The sequence below is a fragment of the Oncorhynchus mykiss genome, chromosome 3, assembly GCF_057628025.1.
Source record: "Oncorhynchus mykiss isolate SJ-2025 chromosome 3, ASM5762802v1, whole genome shotgun sequence".
Classification (NCBI taxonomy): Eukaryota; Metazoa; Chordata; class Actinopteri; order Salmoniformes; family Salmonidae; genus Oncorhynchus; species Oncorhynchus mykiss.
The window spans coordinates 50528893-50552401 of NC_143024.1; the positions used below are offsets into that span (position 1 = coordinate 50528893).

Genomic DNA, 23509 nt, shown 5'->3' on the forward strand with positions numbered 1-23509 from the left:
TTTATTGAAAAACAAAACATTGCGCCTCTTCATCCCTGCTATAAATCATAAATTAATATGATCAAAAAAATAAAAAAACATTGAACAAGTCACCTTGTTTCTGTACAGCACTTTGAGATACCAGTTGATGTACGAAGGGCTATATAAATATAACATTTTGATTTGACCTACACAGTATAAAACGTAAAAATATATTATTTGTATAATTTTGCGAACAACATGTCCTATTGTATGAACATTTTAATAAATAAATAAAACACAGCTGTTTTCAAATACAAATCTAGGCCTCTAATTTAATTTAGCCTAGGCATGAACATTCTAATTAGTCCTAATAAATAACAAAATATGGCTGTCTATGAACACAAGGGCTGGCCAGTCATGGCTAAAATTTATGTCAAATTAACGTCAGATTTGACTTTTTGTAGCTGGTTAGAAGAATTAGGTTAAGGTTATAGTTGTGAATAGTTGGCAACGATGGTTTCATTTCCAAGTGCTACTGAATAATATGATATACATCATTACTTTACTCTAGTCTATCAATCCATTCCAAATATTTAAACTATACATGACATAGGGGCTGCGTATGTTGATCTTGTCCAGGGCGGCAGCAGAACTGCTAGGACTGGACCTGATGAACACAATAATTATGCCTCTAATTTACTTGAGTTTGTGGCGGACCTTGGCCTTTTCAAAGTGAGCCGCTGCTGTTGGGCAGTCAAAACTGCCCAAATCCTTGGAGCAGCATTGTTACTTTGTCCTCAAGAAGGCAGTTTTTAATCTGTTTTGGAGAAAGAATCCCATCTTGGCGGACACACTGGAAACAGGGATAATCAACACAATCTTTGCCAATTTTTCACAGTCGAGGTACACTGAGCTGAAGTCCCTTATGAGGACCGCAGATGGGAAGGCTGCCATTGCCCATGCAAATATATTATTTACATTTTTTTTAAACCAACGGGATGTTATTATTATGCTAATTAGATTACCGCGGGGGGAAAAGACAGACACTAGGGGATAAGGATATTATTCCTTATTTTGAAGTTTAAGGTTATTTTTTCCAAATTGACAACACTAAATATACAAATAATTTGAACTTAAAAAAGTCAACTAGCCCTTTAAGGGAAAGATCCATTCTATTATGAAACCGAATTCTGCCTACCTTCTTGCACTTGTAGCAGACGTAGTAGGCGTATCGGTTCATTGCGAAGCCGGCCGGATCATTGTGGAAGCGGGCACCGGGCGTGGTGATGGCCTCGCTCTTGTGCAGACCCTCGTACTCCATTCTCATCAGAGCTTTCCTCCGTACGTCCTCAAACAGCTCCTTGATAGGGTCCAGTAGGTCCTTGATGACCGAGTGGTTGATCTTGTTCTGGGAGGAAAAAGGCAACAGTCCAGTCAAGTCTCAAGTCTTGGAGTATGAGTCAATTTTCGCTCCTTAACAAAATGTTAGTTCAAACAAACAGAGCCAGAGTTGTTATGATCCAAGCAAGTTAAATTGAAGATATGAATCTTTGTAAGGTCAATTAGTAAATTTGAGAACTCAAGTCCTCAACTCTACACAGCAATGTATTTTTAGTTTTGTTTTATTGACCAGATAGGACAGTGAAGAGTAGACCGTAAAGGTAGGAGGACTGCGAGTCAGAAGGGCAGTGGTTTGGATTCGAGAATGGCCCCAGGAGGGATGGCCACTGTTACGTGCTATTTTTTAGGGGGGCCTGGTCCTAACTTTTTTTGTACATAATGTTTCAGACAATGTTTCATATGACCAAAAAGGGCTTCTGGACATCAAAACAGCGATTACTAACATCGTTTTGGATGAGGACTTCTATTTCAATGAATCAGAAGTGAATGATAATGGCGCCGGAGGGGATGGCTGCAGTTTTACGGGCTCCTAACCGACTGTGCTATTTTGTTCGTTTTTTTCGCATTGTTTGTAACTTATTATGTACACAAAGTTGTTGCTACCATCTCTTATGACCGAAAACAGCTTCTGGACATCAGAACAGCGATTACTCACCTCAAACTGGACAAAGAGTCCGTCGCGAAGGATATAATGCAATTCGGAGACCAAGCCCAAATCCCTGTCAAGGGATAAGATTATCCGACACGGATAATATAGAGCCGGCTGGGTTTTCCGTGCATTTGCAGGACAGAGCAGCTAAGACGAGGGCGGGGTGTGTGTCTATTTGTCAATAACAGCTGGTGTGCGATGTCTAATATAAAATAAGTTTCGAGTTATTGCTCGCCTGAGGTAGAATACCTCATGATAAGCTGTAGACCACACTAGCTACCAAGACAGTTCTCATCTATATTATTCATAGCCGTCTGTGTACCACAACCAACCGATGCTTGTACGAAGACTGCACTCAACGAGCTGTATAAGGCCATAAGGAAACAAGAAAATGCTCATCCATAAGTGGCACTCTTACTGGCCGGGGACTTTAACGCAGGCAAATTTAAATCAGTTTTAACTAATTTCTACCAGCATGTCATGTGTAACCAGAGGAAAAAAAACTCTAGACCACCTTTACTCCACACACAGAGACGCATACAAAGCTCTCCTTTGCCCTCCATTTAGCAAATCTGACCATAATTCTATCCTCCTGATTCTTGCTTGCAAGCAAAAACTAAAGCAGGATGTACAGGTGACTCGCTCAATACGGAAGTGGTCAGATGAATCGGATGCTACGCTACAGGACTGTTTTGCCTGTACAAACTGGAATATGTTCTGTGATTCATCCAATGGCATTGAGGTGTGAACCACATCAGTCACCGGCTTCATCAATAAGTGCATTGACGATGTCGTCCTCACAATGACTGTACGTACATATCCCAACCAGAAGCCATGGACTACAGGCATCCGTACTGGAATAAAGGGTAGAGCCGCCGATTTCAACGAACAGGACTCTAACCCGGAAGCTTATAAGAAATCCTGCTATACCCTCAGACGAACTATCAAACAGGACTAAGATTGAATCCTACTACACCGGCTCTGATGCTCGTCAGATGTGGCAGGGTTTGCAAACTATCACGGACTACAAAGGGAAGCCCAGCTGTGAGCTGCTCAGTGACGCGAGCATACTAGACCTAATGCCTTCTTTGCGCTCGCTTCGAAGCAAGCAACACAGAACCATGAATGAGAGCACCAGCTGTCCTGGACGACTCTGTGATCATGATCTCCATAGCCAATGTGAGTAAGACCTTTAAACAGGTTAACATTCAGAAGGTCGCAGGGCCAGACGGATTACCAGGACGTGTACTCAGAGAATTCGCTAACAAGTGTCTTCCCTGACATTTTCAAACTCTCCCTGACTCAGTTTGTAATACCCATATGTTTCAAGCAGACCACCATAGTCCCGTGCCCTAGAACTCCAACGTAACTTTGCTAAATGACTATCGGCCAGTAGCACTCACATCTGTAGCCATGAAATGCTTGTCATGGCTCACTTTAACACCATCACCCCAGAAACCCTAGACCAACTCCAATTTGCATACCGCCCCAACAGACCCACAGATGACACAAACTCTATTGCACTCTACACTGCCATTTCCCACATGGACAAAAGGAACACCTACATGAGAATGCTGGTCATTGAATACAGCTCAGCGTTCAACACCATAGTGCTCTCCAAGGTCATCACTAAATTAAGGACTCTATAGGATTAAACACCTCCAACTGCATTCCGATCCTGGACTTTGACGGGCCGTCCCAAGGTGGTCAGGGTAGGCAAAAACATCCGCCACGCTGACCCACAACATGGGGGTCCCTCAGCTGTGCGTGCTTAGCCCCCTCCTGTACTCGCTGTTCATCAACGTCTGAATGGCGAATTAAGTTTGCTGTAGTGGAGACGATCGAGCGTTTCAAGTTCCTTGGTGCTCACATCACTAACGACCTATCGTGGTCCAAACACACACCAATCAAACAAGCTAAGCGTCAGTATAGAGACAAAGTAGAGCCGCAATTTAACGGCTCAGACACGAGAGGTATGTGGCAGGGTCTTACAACCAATCTCGGACTACAAAAAGAAAACCTGACTTGTCGCGGACCACGATGTCTTGCTCCCAGACCAACTAAACAACTTCTTTGCTCGCTTTGAGGACAATACAGTGCCACCGACATGACCCGCTACCAAAACCTGCGGGCTCTCTTTCACTGCAGCCAACGTGAGTAAAACATTTAAACATGTTAACCCTCGAAAGGCTGCCGGCCCATACGGCATCCCTAACTGCGTCCTCAGAGCATGCGCAGACCAGCTGGCTGGTGTGTTTAAGGACATATTCAATCAATTCTTATCCCAGTCTGCTGTTCCTACATGCTTCAAGAGGGCCACCACTGTTCCTGTTCCCAAGAAAGCAAAGGTAACTGAGCTAAATGACTACTTCCGTCATCATGAAGTGCTTTGAGAGAATAGTCAAGGACCATATCACCTCCACCCTACCTGACACCCTAGACCCACTCCAATTTGCTTACCGCCCCAATAGGTCCACAGACGAAGCAATCGCAATCACACTGCCCTAACCCATCTGAACAAGAGGAATACCTATGTAAGAATGCTGTTCATCGACTACAGCTCAGCTTTTAACACCATAGAACCCTCCAAACTGTTCATTAAGCTCGAGACCCTGGGTCTCGACCCCGCCCTGGGCAAGTGGGTCCTGGACTTCCTGATGGGCCGCCCCCAGGTGGTGAGGTTAGGAAATAACATCTCCAGACCCGCTGATCCTCAAACTGGGGCACCACAAGGGTGCGTTATCAGCCCTCTCCTGTACTCCCTTGTTCACCCCCATGACTGCGTGGCCATGCACGCCTCCAACTCAATCATTAAGTTTGCAGACGACACTATAGTGGTAGGCTTGATTACCAACAACGACGAGACGGCCTACAGGGAGGTGGTGAGGGCCCTCAGAGTGTGGTGTCAGGAAAATAACCTCACAATCAATGTTAACAAAACAAAGGAGATGATTGTGGACCTCAGGAAACAGCAGAGGGAGCAGTCCCCTATCCACATCGACTGGACATTAGTGGAGAAGGTGGAAAGTTTTAAGTTCCTCGGCGTAGACATCACGGACAAACTGAAATGGTCCACCCACACAGACATTGCGTTGAAGAAGGCGCAACAGCATCCTGTTGGGCTGTATCACCGCTTGGTACTGCAACTGCTCCGCCCATAACCGTAAGGCTCTCCAGAGGGTAGTGAGGTCTGCACAACGCATCACCGGGGACAAACTACCTGCCCTCCAGGACACCTACACCACCCGATGTCACAGGAAGGCCAAAAAGATCATCAAGGATAACAACCACCCGAGCCACTGCCTGTTCACCCCGCTATCATCCAGAAGGCTAGGTAAGTACAGGTGCATCAAAGCTGGGACCGAGAGACTGAAAAACAGCTTATTTCTCAAGGCCATCAGACTGTTAAACAGCCATCACTAACATTGAGTGGCTGCTACCAACATACTGACTCATCTCTAGCCACTTTAATCAAAAATTGGATATAATAAATGTATCACTAGCCACTTTAAACAATGCCACATTATATAATGTTTACATACCCTACATTACTCATCTCGAATGTATATACTGTACTCTATACCATCTACTGCATCTTGCCTACACCGTTCGGCCATCGCTCATCCACATATTTTAATCTACATATTCTTATTCATTCCTTTACACTTGTAAGATAAGGTAGTTGTTGTGAAATTGTTAGATTACTTATTAGATATTACTGCATGGTCGGAACTAGAAGCACAAGTATTTTGCTACACTCACATTAACATCTGCTAACCATGTGTATGTGACAAATACAATTTGAACTACTCGGCATCCGGCCGCAAGGCGCTACAGAGGGTAGTGCATACATCCCAACTCGTAAAAGAAATGAAATACACCAAAACTTGTTCCTCACAAGTGTAGCCTAGGTTGTGCAATAAGCAAACAACATGTCCACTCGACAATGAGAACGGTAAAATACGGTAATAATAATATTGAATGCATTAACATGAAGATGGATTTTAAAGAATTGATTGGGTCACTAACTTGACACCAACAAACGCCCCATAATATCTGTCCCTCTTGGCATTGAATGGTTCAGCAGACTGTTCGCTCTCCATAACTGTCTATGAGACTATTGCAGCTCTGTGGTTGTAACATTTATTGACCATTTTGATACCTTTTGGAAACAAAGTATTATAAGGAGGATGGGATCCACCCAAACTACTTGGGTTCCTGGATCCTTTCACAGCATTATAAGGCTGCGTTGAGACAATGACTTTATCAATGACTCAAGCCCAGCTCATGTAATCCCTACCATTGTGTCACCGAGTTGTCATAAACTTCAGCAAATGTACATTCTCAGGGGCGCTGGAAGACAATGTAAGTAACCTAATTTATGTCCTTCTTACTGCCATGCATGCCTCTGCTGTTCCTAGAGCTATTGTATACAGTAATCATGTGCCTATGAACCAGTTATACCGTTAGCACTGAGACGGTGTGCCCTAGCAGGAAGTCCACTGTGTGCAGCTCACCCTGCATTAACATAAATAACCTGAGCATGTCTACCTCTGCTAAGCTTCCCAGCAAAGCATTAAACAATCAAGCATCCCAGAAAAGTGCTAAAATCAGCCCACGTTAACATATGTAGCTTGAGATTCATGAAATCAATAATTTGCTAGTAACAGATTACAATCATATTCTGACAATCTCTGGAACTCACTTAGATAATACTTTTGATGAACAGTGGAAGAAATACATGGTTATAAGACCAACAGAAAAGCCAAATGTGGAGGTGTGGCCATTTATATTTCAGAGCCCCATGCCTGTAAAGCTTAGAGAGGATCTAATGTTAAATACTGTTTAAGTAATATGGTTACAGGTTCATCTGCCTAACCTAAAGCCCATTCTGGTGGGAAGCTGCTATAGACCAAGTGCTAACAGTTAGTATCAGGACAACTTGTGAAATGCTTGACAATGTATGTGATATCAACAGAGAGGTTTATTTTTAGGTTGATTTAAATACTGACTGGCTTGCGTCAGGCTGCCCACTCAAGAGAAAGCTTAAAAACTGTGCTTCCTGCAGCCTGGTTCAGGTTATCAGTCAACCTACCAGGGAAGTTAAAAACAGCACAGGAATTAAATCTTCAACATGTATTGCTCAAGTCTTTACTAATGCTGAAGAAATTAGCATCCAAATCCATTGGATGTGGTGATCACATTGAAGCAGCCATACAGTTGAAGTCGGAAGTTTACATACACTTAGGTTGGAGTCATTCAAACTCATTTTTCAACACTCAACACATTTTGGCAAGTCAGTCTGGACATCTACTTTGTGCATGACACATACTTTTTCCAACAATTGTTTCCAGACAGAATATTTCACTTATCACAATTCCAGTGAGTCAGAAGTTACATACACTAAGTTGACTGTGCCTTTAAACAGCTTGGAAAATTCCAGAAAATTATGTCATGGCTTTAGAAGCTTCTGATAGGCTAATTGACATCATTTGGAGGTGCATCTGTGTTTGTATTTCAATGCATACCTTCAAACTCAGTGCCTCTTTGCTTGACATCATGGGAAAATCAAAAGAAATCAGCCAAGACCTCAGAAAAAGAATTGTAGACCTCCACAAGTCTAGATCATCCCTGGGAGTAATTTCCAAACGCCTGAAGGTACCATGTTCATCTGTACAAACAATAGTACACAAGTATAAACACCATGGGACCACGCAGCCATCATACCGCTCAGGAAGGAGACGCATTCTGTCTCATAGAGATGAATGTACTTTGGTGCGAAAAGTGCAAACCCATCCCAGAACAACAGCAAAGGACCTTGTGAAGATGCTGGAGGAAACAGGTACAAAAGTATCTATATCCACAGTAAAACGAGTTCTATATCGACATAACCTGAAAGGCCGCTCAGCAACGAAGAAGCCACTGCTCCAAAACCACCATAAAAAAAGCCAGACTACGGTTTACAACTGCACATGTGGACAAAGATCATACTTTTTGGAGAAATGTCCTCTGGTCTGATGAAACAAAAAATAGAAATGTTTGGCCATAATCACCATTGTTATGTTTGGAAGAAAAAGGGCGAGACTTGCAAGCCAAAGAAGACCATCCCAACCGTGAAGCACAGGGGTGGCAGCATCATGTTGTGGGGGGTGCTTTGCTGCAGGAGGGACTGGTGCACTTCACAAAATAAATGGCATCATGAAGTAGGATAATTATGTGGATATATTGAAGCAACATCTCAAGACATCAGTCAGGAAGTTAAAGCTTGGTCGCAAATGGGTCTTCCAAATGGACAATGACCCAAACATACTTCCAAAGTTGTGGCAAAATGCCTTAATGACAACAAAGTCAAGGTATTGGAGGGCCATCACAAAACCTTGACCTCCATGCTATAGAAATGTGTGGGCAGAACTGAAAAAGTGTGTGCAAGCAAGGAGACCTACAAACCTGACTCAGTTACACCAGCTCTGTCAGGAGGAATGGGCCAAAATTCACCCAACTTATTGTGGGAAGCTTGTGGAAGGCTACTTGAAACGTTTGACCCAAGTTAAACAATTTAAAGGCAATGCTACCAAATACTAATTGAGTGTATGTAAACTTCTGACGCACTGGGAATGTGATGAAATAAATAATTCCCTCTACTATTATTCTGATATTTCACATTCTTAAAATAAAGTGGTGATCATAACTGACCCAAGACAGGGAATTTTAGCTAGTATTAAATGTCAGGAATTGTGAAAAACTGAGTTTGGCTAAGGTGTATGTAAACTTCCGACTTCAACTGTATCTAGTAAAACCATAGTTCCAAAGGCTGGGCCTAATATAGAGTATAAGAGGTTATTCAATATGTTTTGTATTGAAACTCCCCTACCTAAGAATAGTATAAAGCCCCCTTTACTGGCTCAAATAGCTGACCAATCAGCCTGTTACCAACTGTTAGAAACATTGTTGAAAAAATGGTGTTTGTTGAGATAATGCTATTTTACAGTAAACAAATTGACAGACTTTCAGCACGCTTATAGGAAAGAACATTCAACAAGTAAGGCAGTGTATGATTGTCTGAGAGAAATTGATAAGAATTATTGTGGTGGGTATTTTGTTAGACTTCAGTGCGTCTTTTGACATTATCCATCATAGTCTGCTTCTGGAAAAAACTTGTGTTATGGCTTTACACGCCCTGCTATATTTTGGATAAAGAGTTACCTGTCTAACAGAATGTTTTGAATGTTTTGTCCCAGATACAATGCTTTTAGTTTTACAAATATTTAGGACTAAGATTCCTTGCCAACCATTCTGAAACTAACTGCAGCTATTTCAGTCGCTTTAGTAGCTGACGTCTATAGTGTTGAGTCATTTGCATACATACACAAGCCAGTGGCATGTCATTAGTAAAGATTGAAAAAAGTAAGGGGCCTCGACAGCTGCCCTGGGAATTCCTGATTCTACCTGGATTAAAGAACAGCCTCTGTGTTAACACAGAGTTAGTTTCAGAATGGTTGGCAAGGAATCTTAGTCCTAAATATTTGTAAAACTAAAAGCATTGTATCTGGGACAAAACATTCACTAAACCCTAAACCTCAACTAAATCTTGTAATGAATAATGTTGAAATTATACAAATTGAGGTGACTAAACTGCTTGGAGTAACTCTGGATTGTAAACTGCTATGGTCAAAACATATTGATACAACAGTAGCTAAGATGGGGAGAAGTATGTCCATGATAAAGTGCTGCTCTACCTTCTTAACAGCACTATCAGCAAGGCTGGTCCTACAGGCCCTAGTTTTGTCACACCTGGACTACTGTTCAGTCATGTGGTCAGATGCTACAAAGAGGGATTTATAAAAAAAATGTACAAAGAGATTGCAAATGGCTCAGAACAGGGCAGTACGGCTGGCCCTTGGATGTACACAGAGAGCTAATATTAATAATATGCATGTCAATCTCTCCTGGCTCAAAGTGGAGGAGAGATTGACTTCATCACTACTTATATTTGTTAGAGGTGTTGAATGCACCGAGCTGTCTGTTTGAAATACTGGCACACAGCTCAGACATCCATGTATACCCCCACAAGACAGTCTAGAACTGACTATGGGAGGCGCACAGTACAACATAGAGCCATGACTACATGGAACTCTATTCCACATCAAATAACTCATGCAAACAGTAGAATTTGATTTAAAAAAAGAAGACGACACAAATACACCTTATTGAACAGTGGGGACTGTGAAGCAACAAACATAGGCACAGACACATGCATGTGAACACACGATAACATACGCACTATACACACATGTATTTTATGTTGTAGATACTGTATGTGGTAGTAGAGTAGTGGCTGGCCTGAGAGCAGACTGTGCTGTGCAATCTGTTGTGAATGTATTTTAATGTTAAAAGAATGTATTAATTTTGCTGGACCCCAGGAAGAGAAGCTGCTGGACAGCAGCTAATGCTTGGCAGCAGCTAATGGGGATCCATAATAAATACAAATACATCAGTGACCTCATCTCAATCAGCGAGGCGCCTCGCACTCTCCGCTCTAGCTACTCCCTACTGCTTCAAGTCCGCAAGACATATCTTTGAACTATGGAGGACCGAGCCTTTAGCTCACTTGCCTCTCACCTATGGAATGCTCTCCCTGACCAACTAAGACATTTTTAAAACAGCCACTTCTACAGCCTTTTTACCTGCTTTGATTCTAAATGTAAGTTGTTTTTAAATTGTATTTTTTTTCTGAGTAGAGCTTTTAGATAACCTTAGCACCATACAAATTAAATGTATTATTATTAGCATCATTAGCATTCCCATAGATTCAAAATGGCAGGTTAGCTAGTTAGCTTTGTGGCACAACCAATGATGTATATACATTTTGGATTGCTGATGCTATGCATTGGGTTTGAAGCAACTGGTCAGCCATATTGGCACTCCCCAGTAGGAGCTGTCCTCCATAGGAATGAATGGAATTCTACACTATGTCAATGAAGTGTTTCAAGGACAAAATTATGTAGTTGTATCTAGGTATTTTTTTTGATGCCGTGGGGACAGTAACATTATTTAAAAAATAATATATTCCTTAAGGAAAATGTTATATATTTTTATATTTACATTTTTTGCCCACATAATATAACGGCTTAAAGTGTCTGTAATAGAATAAATGTGTCCAAAAATGAATGTATAGATTAATAAATGCATTTCTATAGCTTCCAAGATGGAGGCACAGTGGCAGTCATCTAGTGTATACACAAATCATTGGGCACAACCGACTGCAAATATCTTAATGTTATCTACATCAAAACATTTCAGCACTGTTTCTGTCTTTTGTCATTGGTATTCTGTCTAACAACATTTGCCCTTTCAAGCATTGATCTTCAATTAAAAGGCTGTACGGATAACGACCATTTGATACAGCCTAATAAGCTAGCTAGCTAACCTGTCATTTTAGGTCTCCAGGAATGCTGAATATGCTAATGTCGGCTTCAGAGTGCTTATACTACATGATAATGACACATTTATTTAATATTTAACCATGGTTTTGCTTGTGTGTCAATGGGCCGGAAGTTGTAGGACGACCACGTTTGAAATGGCTCAGGTCGAGAGGGGGTGGCTACATAAGGTGAATAGTACCTTGCAGATTGGGCAGGACATGAATCCAAAAGTGATCCTGGGTCCGAGCCAGCGGTTGTCCAGAACACGACGGGTACACTGGAGATGGAACACGTGACTGCAGTCCAACTGAGGAACAAAACAGAATCACACACATAGAACCTGACCTTGAATCTGAACACATCTTTGGCATAAAGGTAAACAAGAATCCTTGGTTCAAATTGATTTTTTTTTTCAAACAACAAAACCAATAGAATTGTCCCACAAGTTCAAATCCTACCTATCTGGAACTCCAGGGAGGTAAAACATTATATATTTTTTTAATATAAACTCAACAAAAAAAAGATACGTCCCATTTTCCTGTCTTGCAAAGATAATTAGTAAAAATACAAATAACTTCACAGATCTTCATTGTAAAGGGTTTATACACTGTTTCCCATGCTTATTCAATGAACCATAAACATGCACATGTGGAACGGTCGTTAAGACACTAACAGCTTACAGAGAGTAGAAAATTAAGGTCACAGTTATGAAAACGTAGGACACGAAAGAGGCAGTTTCTACTGACTCTGAAAAACACCAAAAGAAAGATGCCCAGGGTCCCTGCTCATCTGTGTAGGCATGCTGCAAGGAGGCATGATGACTGCAGATGTGGCCAGGGCAATAAATTGCAATATTTGTACTGTGAGACGCCCAAGACAGCGCTACAGGGAGACAAGACAGACAGCTGATCGTCCTCGCAGTGGCAGACCATGTGTAACAACACCTGCACAGGATCGGTACATCCGAACATCACACCTGCAGGACAGGTACAGGATGGCAACAACAACTGCCCGATTTACACCAGGAATGCACAATCCCTCCATCGGTGCTCAGACTGTCCGCAATAGGCTGAGAGGCACAAACCAACCGTCGCTGGACCAGACAGGACTGGCAAAAAGTGCTCTTCACTGACGAGTCGCGGTTTTGTCTCACTAGGGGTGATGGTGGGATTCGTCGAAGGAATGAGCGTTACACCGAGGCCTGTACTCGATTTGGAAGTGGAGGGTCTGTCATGGTCTGGGGCAGTGTGTCACAGCATCATCGGACTGAGCTTGTTGTCAATGTAGGCAATCTCAACGCGGTGCGTTACAGGGAAGACATCCTCCTCCCTCATGTGGTACCCTTCCTGCAGGGTCATTCCTGACATGACCCTCCAGCATGACAATGCCACCAGCCATACTGCTCGTTCTGTAAGTGATTTCCTGCAAGACAGGAATGTCTGTTCTGCCATGGCCAGCAAAGAGCCCGGATCTCAATCCCATTGAGCATGTCTGGGACCTGTTGGATCGGAGGGTGAGGGCTAGGGCCCCCCAGAAATGTCCGGGAACTTGCAGGTGCCTTGGTGGACGAGTGGGGTAACTTCTCACAGCAAGAATGGGCAAATATGGTGCAGTCCATGAGGAGGAGATGTACTGCAATACTTAATGCAGCTGGTGGCCACACCAGATACTGACTGTTACTTTTGACCCCCTCACCTTTTGTTCAGGGACACATTATTCAAATTCTGTTAGTCACATGTCTGTGGAACTTGTTCAGTTTATGTCTCAGTTGTTGAATCTCATGTTCGTACAAATATTTACACATGTTAAGTTTGTTGAAAATAAACGCAGTTGACGGTGAGAAGACATTTCTTGTTTTTGCTGAGTTTACTTATTCAACAATGACTGGGCTATTATCACATCATTAGCATCCTCATTAGCAAACTCAATGTTTCTTTTTTTGCTATATATATATATACAGAGGGAGAACAAGTATTTGATACACTGCCGATTTTGCAGGTTTTCCTGCTTACAAAGCATGTAGAGGTCTGTCATTTTTATCATAGGTACACTTCAACTGTAAGAGACAGAATCTAAAACAAAAATCCAGAAAATCACATTGTATGATTTTTAAGTAATTCATTTGAATTTTATTGCATGACATTAGTATTTGATCACCTACCAACCAGTAAGAAATCCGGCTCTCACAGACCTGTTAGTTTTTCTTTAAGAAGCACTCCTGTTCTCCACTCATTACCTGTATTAACTGCACCTGTTTGAACTCGTTACCTGTATAAAAGACACCTGTCCACACACTCAATCAAACAGACTCCAACCTCTCCACAATGGCCAAGACCAGAGAGCTGTGTAAGGACATCAGGGACAAAATTGTAGACCTGCACAAGGCTGGGATGGGCTACAGGACAATAGGCAAGCAGCTTGGTGAGAAGGCAACAACTGTTGGCGCAATTATTAGAAAATGGAAGAAGTTCAAGATGACTGTCAATCACCCTCGGTCTTGGGCTCCATGCAAGATCTCACCTCGTGGGGCATCAATGATCATGAGGAAGGTGAGGGATCAGCCCAGAACTACACGGCAGGACCTGGTCAATGACCTGAAGAGAGCTGGGACCACAGTCTCAAAGAAAACCATTAGTAACACACTACGCCGTCATGGATTAAAATCCTGCAGTGCACGCAAGGTATCCTGCTCAAGCCAGCGCATGTCCAGGCCCGTATGAAGTTTGCCAATGACCATCTGGATGATCCAGAGGAGGAATGGGAGAAGGCCATGTGGTCTGACGAGATAAAATAGAGCTTTTTGGTCTAAACTCCACTCGCCGTGTTTGGAGGAAGACTAAGGATGAGTACAACCCCAAGAACACCATCCCAACCGTGAAGCATGGAGGTGGAAACATCAGTCTTTGGGGATGCTTTTCTGCAAAGGGGACAAGACGACTGCACCGTATTGAGGGGAGGATGGATGGGGCCATGTATCGCAAGATCTTGGCCAACAACCCCCTTCCCTCAGTAAGAGCATTGATGGGTCGTGGCTGGGTCTTCCAGCATGACAACGACCCGAAACACACAGTCAGGGCAACTAAGGAGTGGCTCCGTAAGAAGCATCTCAAGGTCCTGGAGTGGCCTAGCCAGTCTCCAGACCTGAACCCAATAGAAAATCTTTGGAGGGAGCTGAAAGTCCGTATTGCCCAATGACAGACCCGAAACCTGAAGGATCTGGAGAAGGTCTGTTTGGAGGAGTGGGCCAAAATCCATGCTGCAGTGTGTGCAAACCTGGTCAAGAACTACAGGAAACGTATGATCTCTGTAATTGCAAACAAAGGTTTCTGTACCAAATATTAAGTTCTGCTTTTCTGATGCAATAAAATGCAAATTCATTACTTAAAAATCATACCATGTGATTTTCTGGATTTTTGTTTTAGATACCATCTCTCACAGTTGAAGTATGATAAAAATTACAGACCTCTACATGCTTTGTAAGTAGGAAAACCTGCAAAATCGGCAGTGTCTCAAATACTTGTTCTCCCCACTGTATTTTTTTTTATCTCTATCCATCTATGGACACAACTACTCATTCAAGCTTTTTTCTTAATTTTTTATTATTTTCTACATTATAGTGAAAACATCAAAACTATGAAATAACACATATAAGACCATGTAGTAAATAAACAAGTGCTAAACAAATATATTGTAGATTCTTCAAAGTAGCCATCCATTGCCTTGATGACAGCTCTGCACACTCTTGGCATTCTCTCAACCAGCTTTACCCGGAATGCTTTTCCAACAGTCTTGAAGGAGTTCCACATATGTTGAGCACTAGCTGGTTGCTTTTCCTTCAGTCTGCGGTCCAACTCGTCCCAAACCATCTCAATTGGGTTAAGGCACTAGCTGGTTGCTTTTCCTTCAGTCTGCGGTCCAACTCGTCCCAAACCATCTCAATTGGGTTGTGGAGGCCAGGTCATCTGATGCAGCACTCCATTACTCTTGTTCTAGGTCAAATATCCCTTACACAGCCTGGAGGTGTGTTAGGTCATTGTACTGCTAAAAACAAATGATAGTCCCACTAAGTGCAAAACAGATGGGATGCTGTATCGCTGCAGAATACTGTGGTAGCCATGCTGGTTAAGTGAGCATTGAATTCTAAATAAATCAGAGTGTCACCAGGAAAGCACCCCCATACCTCCTCCGTGCATCATGGTGGGAACCATATATGGAAAGATATGTTCACCAACTCTGCATCTCACAAAGACACGGCGGTTGGATTCAGAAATCTCAAATTTGGACTCATCAGACCAAATTATAGATTTCCACCGGTCTAATGTCCATTGCTCGTGTTTCTTGAACCAAGCAAGTCTCTTCTTCTTATTGGTGTCCTTTAGTAGTGGTTTCTTCGCAGCAATTCGACTATGAATCTATCCTCTGCAGCAGAGGTAACTCTGTTTTTTTTCTTTCCTGTGGCGGTCCTCATGAGAGCCAGTTTCATCATAGCGCTTGATGGTTTTTGTGACTGCATTGAAGAAAATTTCTTAAAGTAATGGAATGTAGTTTCTCTTTGCTTATTTGTGCTGTTCTTGACATAATATGGACTTGGTCTTTTACCAAATAGGGCTATCTTCTGTATGCCACCCCATATCTTGTCACAACACAACTGATTGGCTCAAATGCATGAAGGAAAGAAATCCCCAAAATATACATTGACAAGACACATGTTAATTTAAATGCATTCCAGGTGACTACCTCATGAAGCTGGTTGAGAGAATGCCAATAGCTGTCATCAAAGCAAAGGATGGCTACTTTGAAGATTCTCAAATATACCAAATATATTTTGATTTGTTTATCACTTTCTTGGTTACTAAATGCTTCCATATGTGTTATTATATAGTTTTGATGTCTTCACTATTATTCTACTAGGTAGAAAAAATTAAGAAAAACCCTGGAATGAGTAGGTGTGTCCAAACTGTTGACCTTGTACTGTGTATACATACACACAGATATATATACACACACACATATATATATATATACAGTGCCTTGCGAAAGTATTCGGCCCCCTTGAACTTTGCGACCTTTTGCCACATTTCAGGCTTCAAACATAAAGATATAAAACTGTATTTTTTTGTGAAGAATCAACAACAAGTGGGACACAATCATGAAGTGGAACGACATTTATTGGATATTTCAAACTTTTTTAACAAATCAAAAACTGAAAAATTAGGGGTCAGCCCCCTTAAGTTAATACTTTGCTGCGATTACAGCTGTAAGTCGCTTGGGGTATGTCTCTATCAGTTTTGCACATCGAGAGACTAACATTTTTTCCCATTCCTCCTTGCAAAACAGCTCGAGCTCAGTGAGGTTGGATGGAGAGCATTTGTGAACAGCAGTTTTCAGTTCTTTCCACAGATTCTCGATTGAATTCAGGTCTGGACTTTGACTTGGCCATTCTAACACCTGGATATGTTTAATTTTGAACCATTCCATTGTAGATTTTGCTTTATGTTTTGGATCATTGTCTTGTTGGAAGACAAATCTCCGTCCCAGTCTCAGGTCTTTTGCAGACTCCATCAGGTTTTCTTCCAGAATGGTCCTGTATTTGGCTCCATCCATCTTCCCATCAATTTGAACCATCTTCCCTGTCCCTGCTGAAGAAAAGAAGGCCCAAACCATGATGCTGCCACCACCATGTTTGACAGTGGGGATGGTGTGTTCAAGGTGATGAGCTGTGTTGCTTTTACGCCAAACATAACGTTTTGCATTGTTGCCAAAAAGTTCAATTTTGGTTTCATCTGACCAGAGCACCTTCTTCCACATGTTTGGTGTGTCTCCCAGGTGGCTTGTGGCAAACTTTAAACAACACTTTTTATGGATTTCTTTAAGAAATGGCTTTCTTCTTGCCACTCTTCCATAAAGGCCAGATTTGTGCAATATACGACTGATTGTTGTCCTATGGACAGAGTCTCCCAACTCAGCTGTAGATCTCTGCAGTTCATCCAGAGTGATCATGGGCCTCTTGGCTGCATCTCTGATCAGTCTTCTCCTTGTATGAGCTGAAAGTTTAGAGGGACGGCCATGTCTTGGTAGATTTGCAGTGGTCTGATACTCCTTCCATTTCAATATTATCGCTTGCACAGTGCTCCTTGGGATGTTTAAAGCTTGGGAAATCTTTTTGTATCCAAATCCGGCTTTAAACTTCTTCACAACAGTATCTCGGACCTGCCTGGTGTGTTCCTTGTTCTTCATGATGCTCTCTGCGCATTTAACGGACCTCTGAGACTATCACAGTGCAGGTGCATTTATACGGAGACTTGATTGCACACAGGTGGATTGTATTTATCATCATTAGTCATTTAGGTCAACATTGGATCATTCAGAGATCCTCACTGAACTTCTGGAGAGAGTTTGCTGCACTGAAAGTAAAGGGGCTGAATAATTTTGCACGCCCAATTTTTCAGTTTTTGATTTGTTAAAAAAGTTTGAAATATCCAATAAATGTCGTTCCACTTCATGATTGTGCACCACTTGTTGTTGATTCTTCACAAAAAAATACAGTTTTATATCTTTATGTTTGAAGCCTAAAATGTGGCAAAAGGTCGCAAAGTTCAAGGGGGCCGAATACTTTCGCAAGGCACTGTATATGCATGTGTCTGCTCAAACGGTCAGAAACAGACTCCATGAGGGTGGTATGAGGGCCCAACGTCCACAGGTGGGGGTTGTGCTTACAGCCCAACATCGTGCAGGACGTTGGGCATTTGCCAGAGAACACCAAGATTGGCAAATTCGCCACTGGCACCCTGTGCTCTTCACAGATGAAAGCAGGTTCACACTGAGCACATGTGACAGACGTGACAGAGTCTGGAGACGCCGTGGAGAACGTTCTGCTGCCTGCAACATCCTCCAGCATGACCGGTTTGGCGGTGGGTCAGACATGGTGTGGGGTGGCATTTCTTTGGGGGGCCGCACAGCCCTCCATGTGCTCGCCAGAGGTAGCCTGACTGCCATTAGGTACCGAGATGAGATCCTCAGACCCCTTGTGATGTGATATGCTGGTGCGGATGGCCCTGGGTTCCTCCTTATGCAAGACAATGCTAGACCTCATGTGGCTGGAGTGTGTCAGCAGTTCCTGCAAGATGAAGGCATTGATGCTATGGACTGGCCCGGTTCCCCAGACCTGAATCCAACTGAGAAAATCTGGGACATCATGTCTCGCTCCATCCACCACAGACTGTCCAGGAGTTGGCGGATGCTTTAGTCCAGGTCTGGGAGGAGATCCGTCAGGAGACCATCCGCCACCTCATCAGGAGCATGCCCAGCTCTGTTTATTAAGTTTTGAACATACACACACACAGACAAGACAAAGCAATATAAATAATATACTCAACTAGAAAAGAAAATACAAATAAAAATACAAATAAAAAAATAGCTTTAAAGATACCATACTTTAGACAAGTTAAACACACCGGGCAGAAGGCTACAGAGGTTAAAGGGCAATCTATAGTACAGGGACAGGGCAAACATCTCACCATTGTTCCTGTAAACAGTCAAGGGATAAGGGTGGAGAAATGCAACCACTCACAGAGAGTCATGGCCACAGACCGACCATCCACTGGATAAAAAAAAAGTTTACAATGCTTTAAAATAAAAAAAATAAAATGATTATTCATGTAGGCGTGAACAAAATGTAAAAATAACTGGGAAAAACAAGCTCACACTTCAGTCTCTGCCTGGGCAAGATGAACAAGGCATCTGCGGACCACAATCAATAAGCACATGGATCTTAATGCCCCCCCCCAGCAAAAACAGAGAGAAACTCCTCCAACCCTTAAGTCACAGACTTATTTTAGTATTAATTGGAATGCCATCAGAGGATGGACTGTTTAAATTAAGACCGAAATGGAGCCCAAGCCTCATCAAACAGTTTGGGGTTCCCACATGAATTGAATTGTTTCTAGTTTCAGAGAGCACAACACATCCCTCACCCAATATTTATAAGATGGGGGAGCTGCCATCTTCCAGTTCTGTATTATTAGCCGTCTAGCTAAAAGAGTTGTATAAGCAACAGTGTCCGACTGGATTCTTGATAGGGGGGTCCCCCACGGGCAGTACTCCAAAAAGGGCTGTAAGGGGAGACGGATCTATAACAGTGTCATATATATCAGAGAAACATTTAAATATTAATTCCCAGAAACCTGACAGTTTATGACACTCCCAAAACATATGCAACAGTGTGGCTGGTTCCACCTTACATCTGACACAGGTAGGATCAAAATCAGAGAATATTCTTCCAAGTTTGGCCCCCGACCAGTGGATACGGTGAACCACCTTGAATTGAATGAGGCTGTGTCTAGTGCTAAAAGAGGACGAGTGCACCCTGTGCAGCACAGATTCCCAGGCGTCTTCCCCAAGTTCCTCCCCCAAATCCTTTTCCCATCGAGTCTTTAAAGGCACCAAAGAAGGGTTCTGCAAGTCATGAATGATTGCATATACATATCTGAAATTGCGCCCCTAGGAAGCTTATTCAGCTCCAAGATGCTCTCTATAGCTGTATTCGCAGGCCTATTGGGAAATCCAGGTGTGTTAGCCCTGACAAAGTTTCTAGTCTGGAGATAGCGGATTTCTCCTGCAGCTGAGAAAAAGAGGCAAATGTACCATCAAAGAATAATTGGGCTAGCGAGGAAAGGCCTAGTGAGTGCCAAATGCCAAAAGCCCCATCATTCAAAGATGGAGGAAATAAAATGTTCTGATTGATTTGTTTACCGGAAAAAGCTCACTCTTGCCTAGATTCAGCTTGTACCCTGAGATTGATCCAAACTTTTTAAGAACAGATAGGGCACGTGGCAATGAGGTATCGGGATTGGAGATAAACAAAAGGAGGTCGTCAGCATATAGCGAGACTTTCTGCTCCCAGCCCGCCCTGATTATGCCTTGAATGGCATCATTAGAGCGTAGTGCAATGGCGAGAGGCTCGATTGCCAAAACAAACAACAAGGGGGAGAGTGGGCAACCCTGTCTGGATCCGCGGTGCAAGGGAAAATAGTCAGAGGACAAGTTATTAGTCCGTACCGAAGCCATGGGGGAAAAATAAAGAATCTTTATCCACGCAATGAATTTGGGGCCAAAGCCAAATCTATAAAGGGCAGCTGTTAGGTAATCCCACTCAACGCGGTCAAACGCTTTTTCGGCATCAAGTGAGACCACCACCTCCGGGTCCTCCGACGCTGGGGAGTACAGTATATTCATAAGGCGCCTAATATTGAAAAATAAATGCCTATTTCTAACAAAGCCAGTCTGGTCAGAGTGTATTACTTGGTGCAGCAAGCCTTCCATACAGATGGCTAAAAGCTTAGCTAGGATTTTGTAATCACAGTTTAAAAGCGAGATTGGGCGATAGGATCCACATTCCAGGGGGTCTTTGTTTTTCTTTAGTAGTAATGAAATTGAAGCCTGATAAAGACTAGGCGGCAGCTTTGAAGTATTGAGGCACTCTGCAAATAGTCGGGACAAGAATGGGCAAAGCAGACCAGAAAACGTCCTGTAAAATTCGGTTGGAAAACCGTCCGGACCCGGTGATTTACCACTTTTCATTGCGGACACTGCTGTTGCAATCTCCTCAAGCGTAAATTCTTCTTCTAGACAGTCATGGGAGTCTGTATCAATTGAAGGCATATTCAAGCCATTAAAGAAGGAGTCAATCAGCAAAGGGTCTTGAGGGGATTCAGAGGTGTATAGCGCAGAGTAAAATTGTTTAAATTGATCATTGATCTCTTTATGTATAACTGTGGTGGCACCAGACGGGGTCCTTATTTGTGGGATTAGCCGTGAGGCCTCAGATTTACGGATCTGATGTGCAAGGAGTTTACTGGCCTTGTCGCCTTGTTCATAGACTTTGTATCGAGCTCGCAAGAGTAACTGTTCAGCTTGCCTGGTAGAAAGCTCATCAAATTCAGATTGGAGTAGTTGGCGCTCTTTATGCAGATCAGAGGAAGGATCTGTAGCATACTTCTCATCCAATGTGGCTATGGACTCGCTCAGGTCCCGAAGTCGCTGGGAGCGAACTCTGTTTTGGTTGGCTGTATAAGAAATAATTTGGCCACGTAGGTATGCTTTGAGAGACTCCCATATGGTAGAGCAGGACATACCTGGTGTTGAATTAGTTTCTAGGAATAAGGTAATTTCAGAAGAAATGAAATTGACAAACTCCTTATCTGAGAGTAAAATGGGGTTGAGACGCCATTGATAACACCTAGGAGGTCGCTGGGGAAACTCTAGTTCAAGCACTAATGGTGAATGGTCAGATAACAATACTCTCGTACGTACACTGCCGAAGGTTAGGCAGAAGTTTTTTGTCCAAAAAGAAGTAATCAATCCGGGAGTATGTTTGATGAACATGAGAATAAAAGGAATACTGTAGGAAACGCCAGGCCTCAAACATAGCATATTTCTGAAGAAAGGATGGAATAAGTAGGGCACATTTTGATGGGCCTGTATTTGTTTGTGAGGACTTGTCCAGAACTGGGGACATTTTACAATTGAAATCCCCCCTAAAATCAACAAATGAGAATCTAAATTGGGAATAGCAGACAGAAAGGAAGAAATGAAACTTGTGTCATCCCAATTGGGAGCATAAACACTAGCCAAAACAAGAGGGGTAGAAAACAGTTCACCAGTTACTATGACGTATCGTCCCTTAGGATCAGCAATAACCTCAGAAGCTACTTCATCTTCAAATAAAAATTTTGCAAGAATCTCCTTGCGAATGATTTTGTCTGAAGATTGTATCACCAGAATAGCAGCACCTCCTGATTTACTATGAAAGTTTGAGTGGAACACTTGACCAACCCAGTCCTTACGCATCCTAAAATGCTCACCAGTCCTCAAGTGAGTCTCTTGTAGAAATGCAATATTTGCATTCAAACCCTTTAAGTGTGTCAACACCCTCTTACGCTTCACCGGGTTGTTAACCCCTTTGGTATTCCAAGAAATGTACTTGATCGTATTATTTCGGCCCCTCTGGGCATTCCCGTTATTCAACCCTGTCATTAGAGCACAGAATGGAAAAGCAATGAGCGCCCAAAACCCCAAGAATAACTTGTCTCAGAGTAATAATGTACGGTGGTAAATGTTTGGAAAAAGTACAGAAAAATAAACTAAAAAGACAGAATGACAACATTAGAACTGAACAATTCAACCTGCCCCCCCACCCCAGACAATACCTCCCCAAACGAGGTACAAGCCTAAATAGAACATGTTCTCTTTGCACAGTATGTCTGTGAGAGTGCGGTCTTAAACCTAAACCCACAGTCCCGCTCTTTAAAGTCGCGTTTTGTTAGTGGATCAAGGAGCAAAAAGAAAGATTTGTATGTATTTTTTCTAATAAAAAAAAGGCGAATCCCTTGTGCAAACAGAATGACAAAAGCACCACTTGTAGATGTATATTGTGTCCCACTTGTTGTTGATTCTTCACAAAAAAATACATGTTGAAGCCTGAAATGTGGCAAAAGGTCGCAAAGTTCAAGGGGGCCGAATACTTTCGCAAGGCACTGTAATTGTATTCCCCGTCCTATAACAGGCATTGAGAGAGAAAATAAATAAAATGTATAAAGGCTCTCAGCCAAAAATCTAATTTGAAGTAAGGAAATCGTAGTTAGACAATCAAAAATAATAGTAATTATAATAGTAGTCTAGTTGAAGCTGAGACAGTTTACAACCAATACCAAAAAACTACGTTGAACGTTTGCTGGGCATAAATGACGCTCAAAACTTTTAAAATTAAAGTGAGGCCCCAGAAACTGTGTAGCCTCGGGAGACATTTACTGTTTACTGGGTCAATACAAACGGATGCAGTAAACTAATAACCAAAACTATTTTGAGTCACTGAGACAATGTGTAAACAAACTAAATAGGTGAGCGAGATAAGGCACGCACACTAGATAATCAAAACATTAGATCACATCAAATAAGCCTGAATAGTTTCACCAACTATACAAGACTAGCCTGTTATATCTAAACATAATTGTACCACAAGTGGGGTACTTACAATCCACACTGTGAGCATATTCAAGACTTCTTGATGTGACGTTGA

The 23509-nt window shown here is 42.5% G+C and overlaps 1 protein-coding gene across 37 annotated transcripts in view; it reads right to left on the reverse strand.

Moving 5' to 3' along the window:
* LOC110519948 (E3 ubiquitin-protein ligase MYCBP2) overlaps nucleotides 1-23509 on the reverse strand; it is a 344341-nt gene that overhangs the window by 12267 nt on the left and 308565 nt on the right. For all 37 annotated transcript variants that reach the window (XM_090229470.1, XM_090229490.1, XM_090229473.1 and 34 more), the window contains 2 exons: nucleotides 11633-11740; nucleotides 1160-1369 (listed from right to left, as the gene is read on the reverse strand). In XM_090229470.1, coding sequence (XP_090085596.1) covers nucleotides 1160-1369; nucleotides 11633-11740 — 318 coding nt within the window. The remainder of the gene's footprint in view (nucleotides 1-1159; nucleotides 1370-11632; nucleotides 11741-23509) is intronic.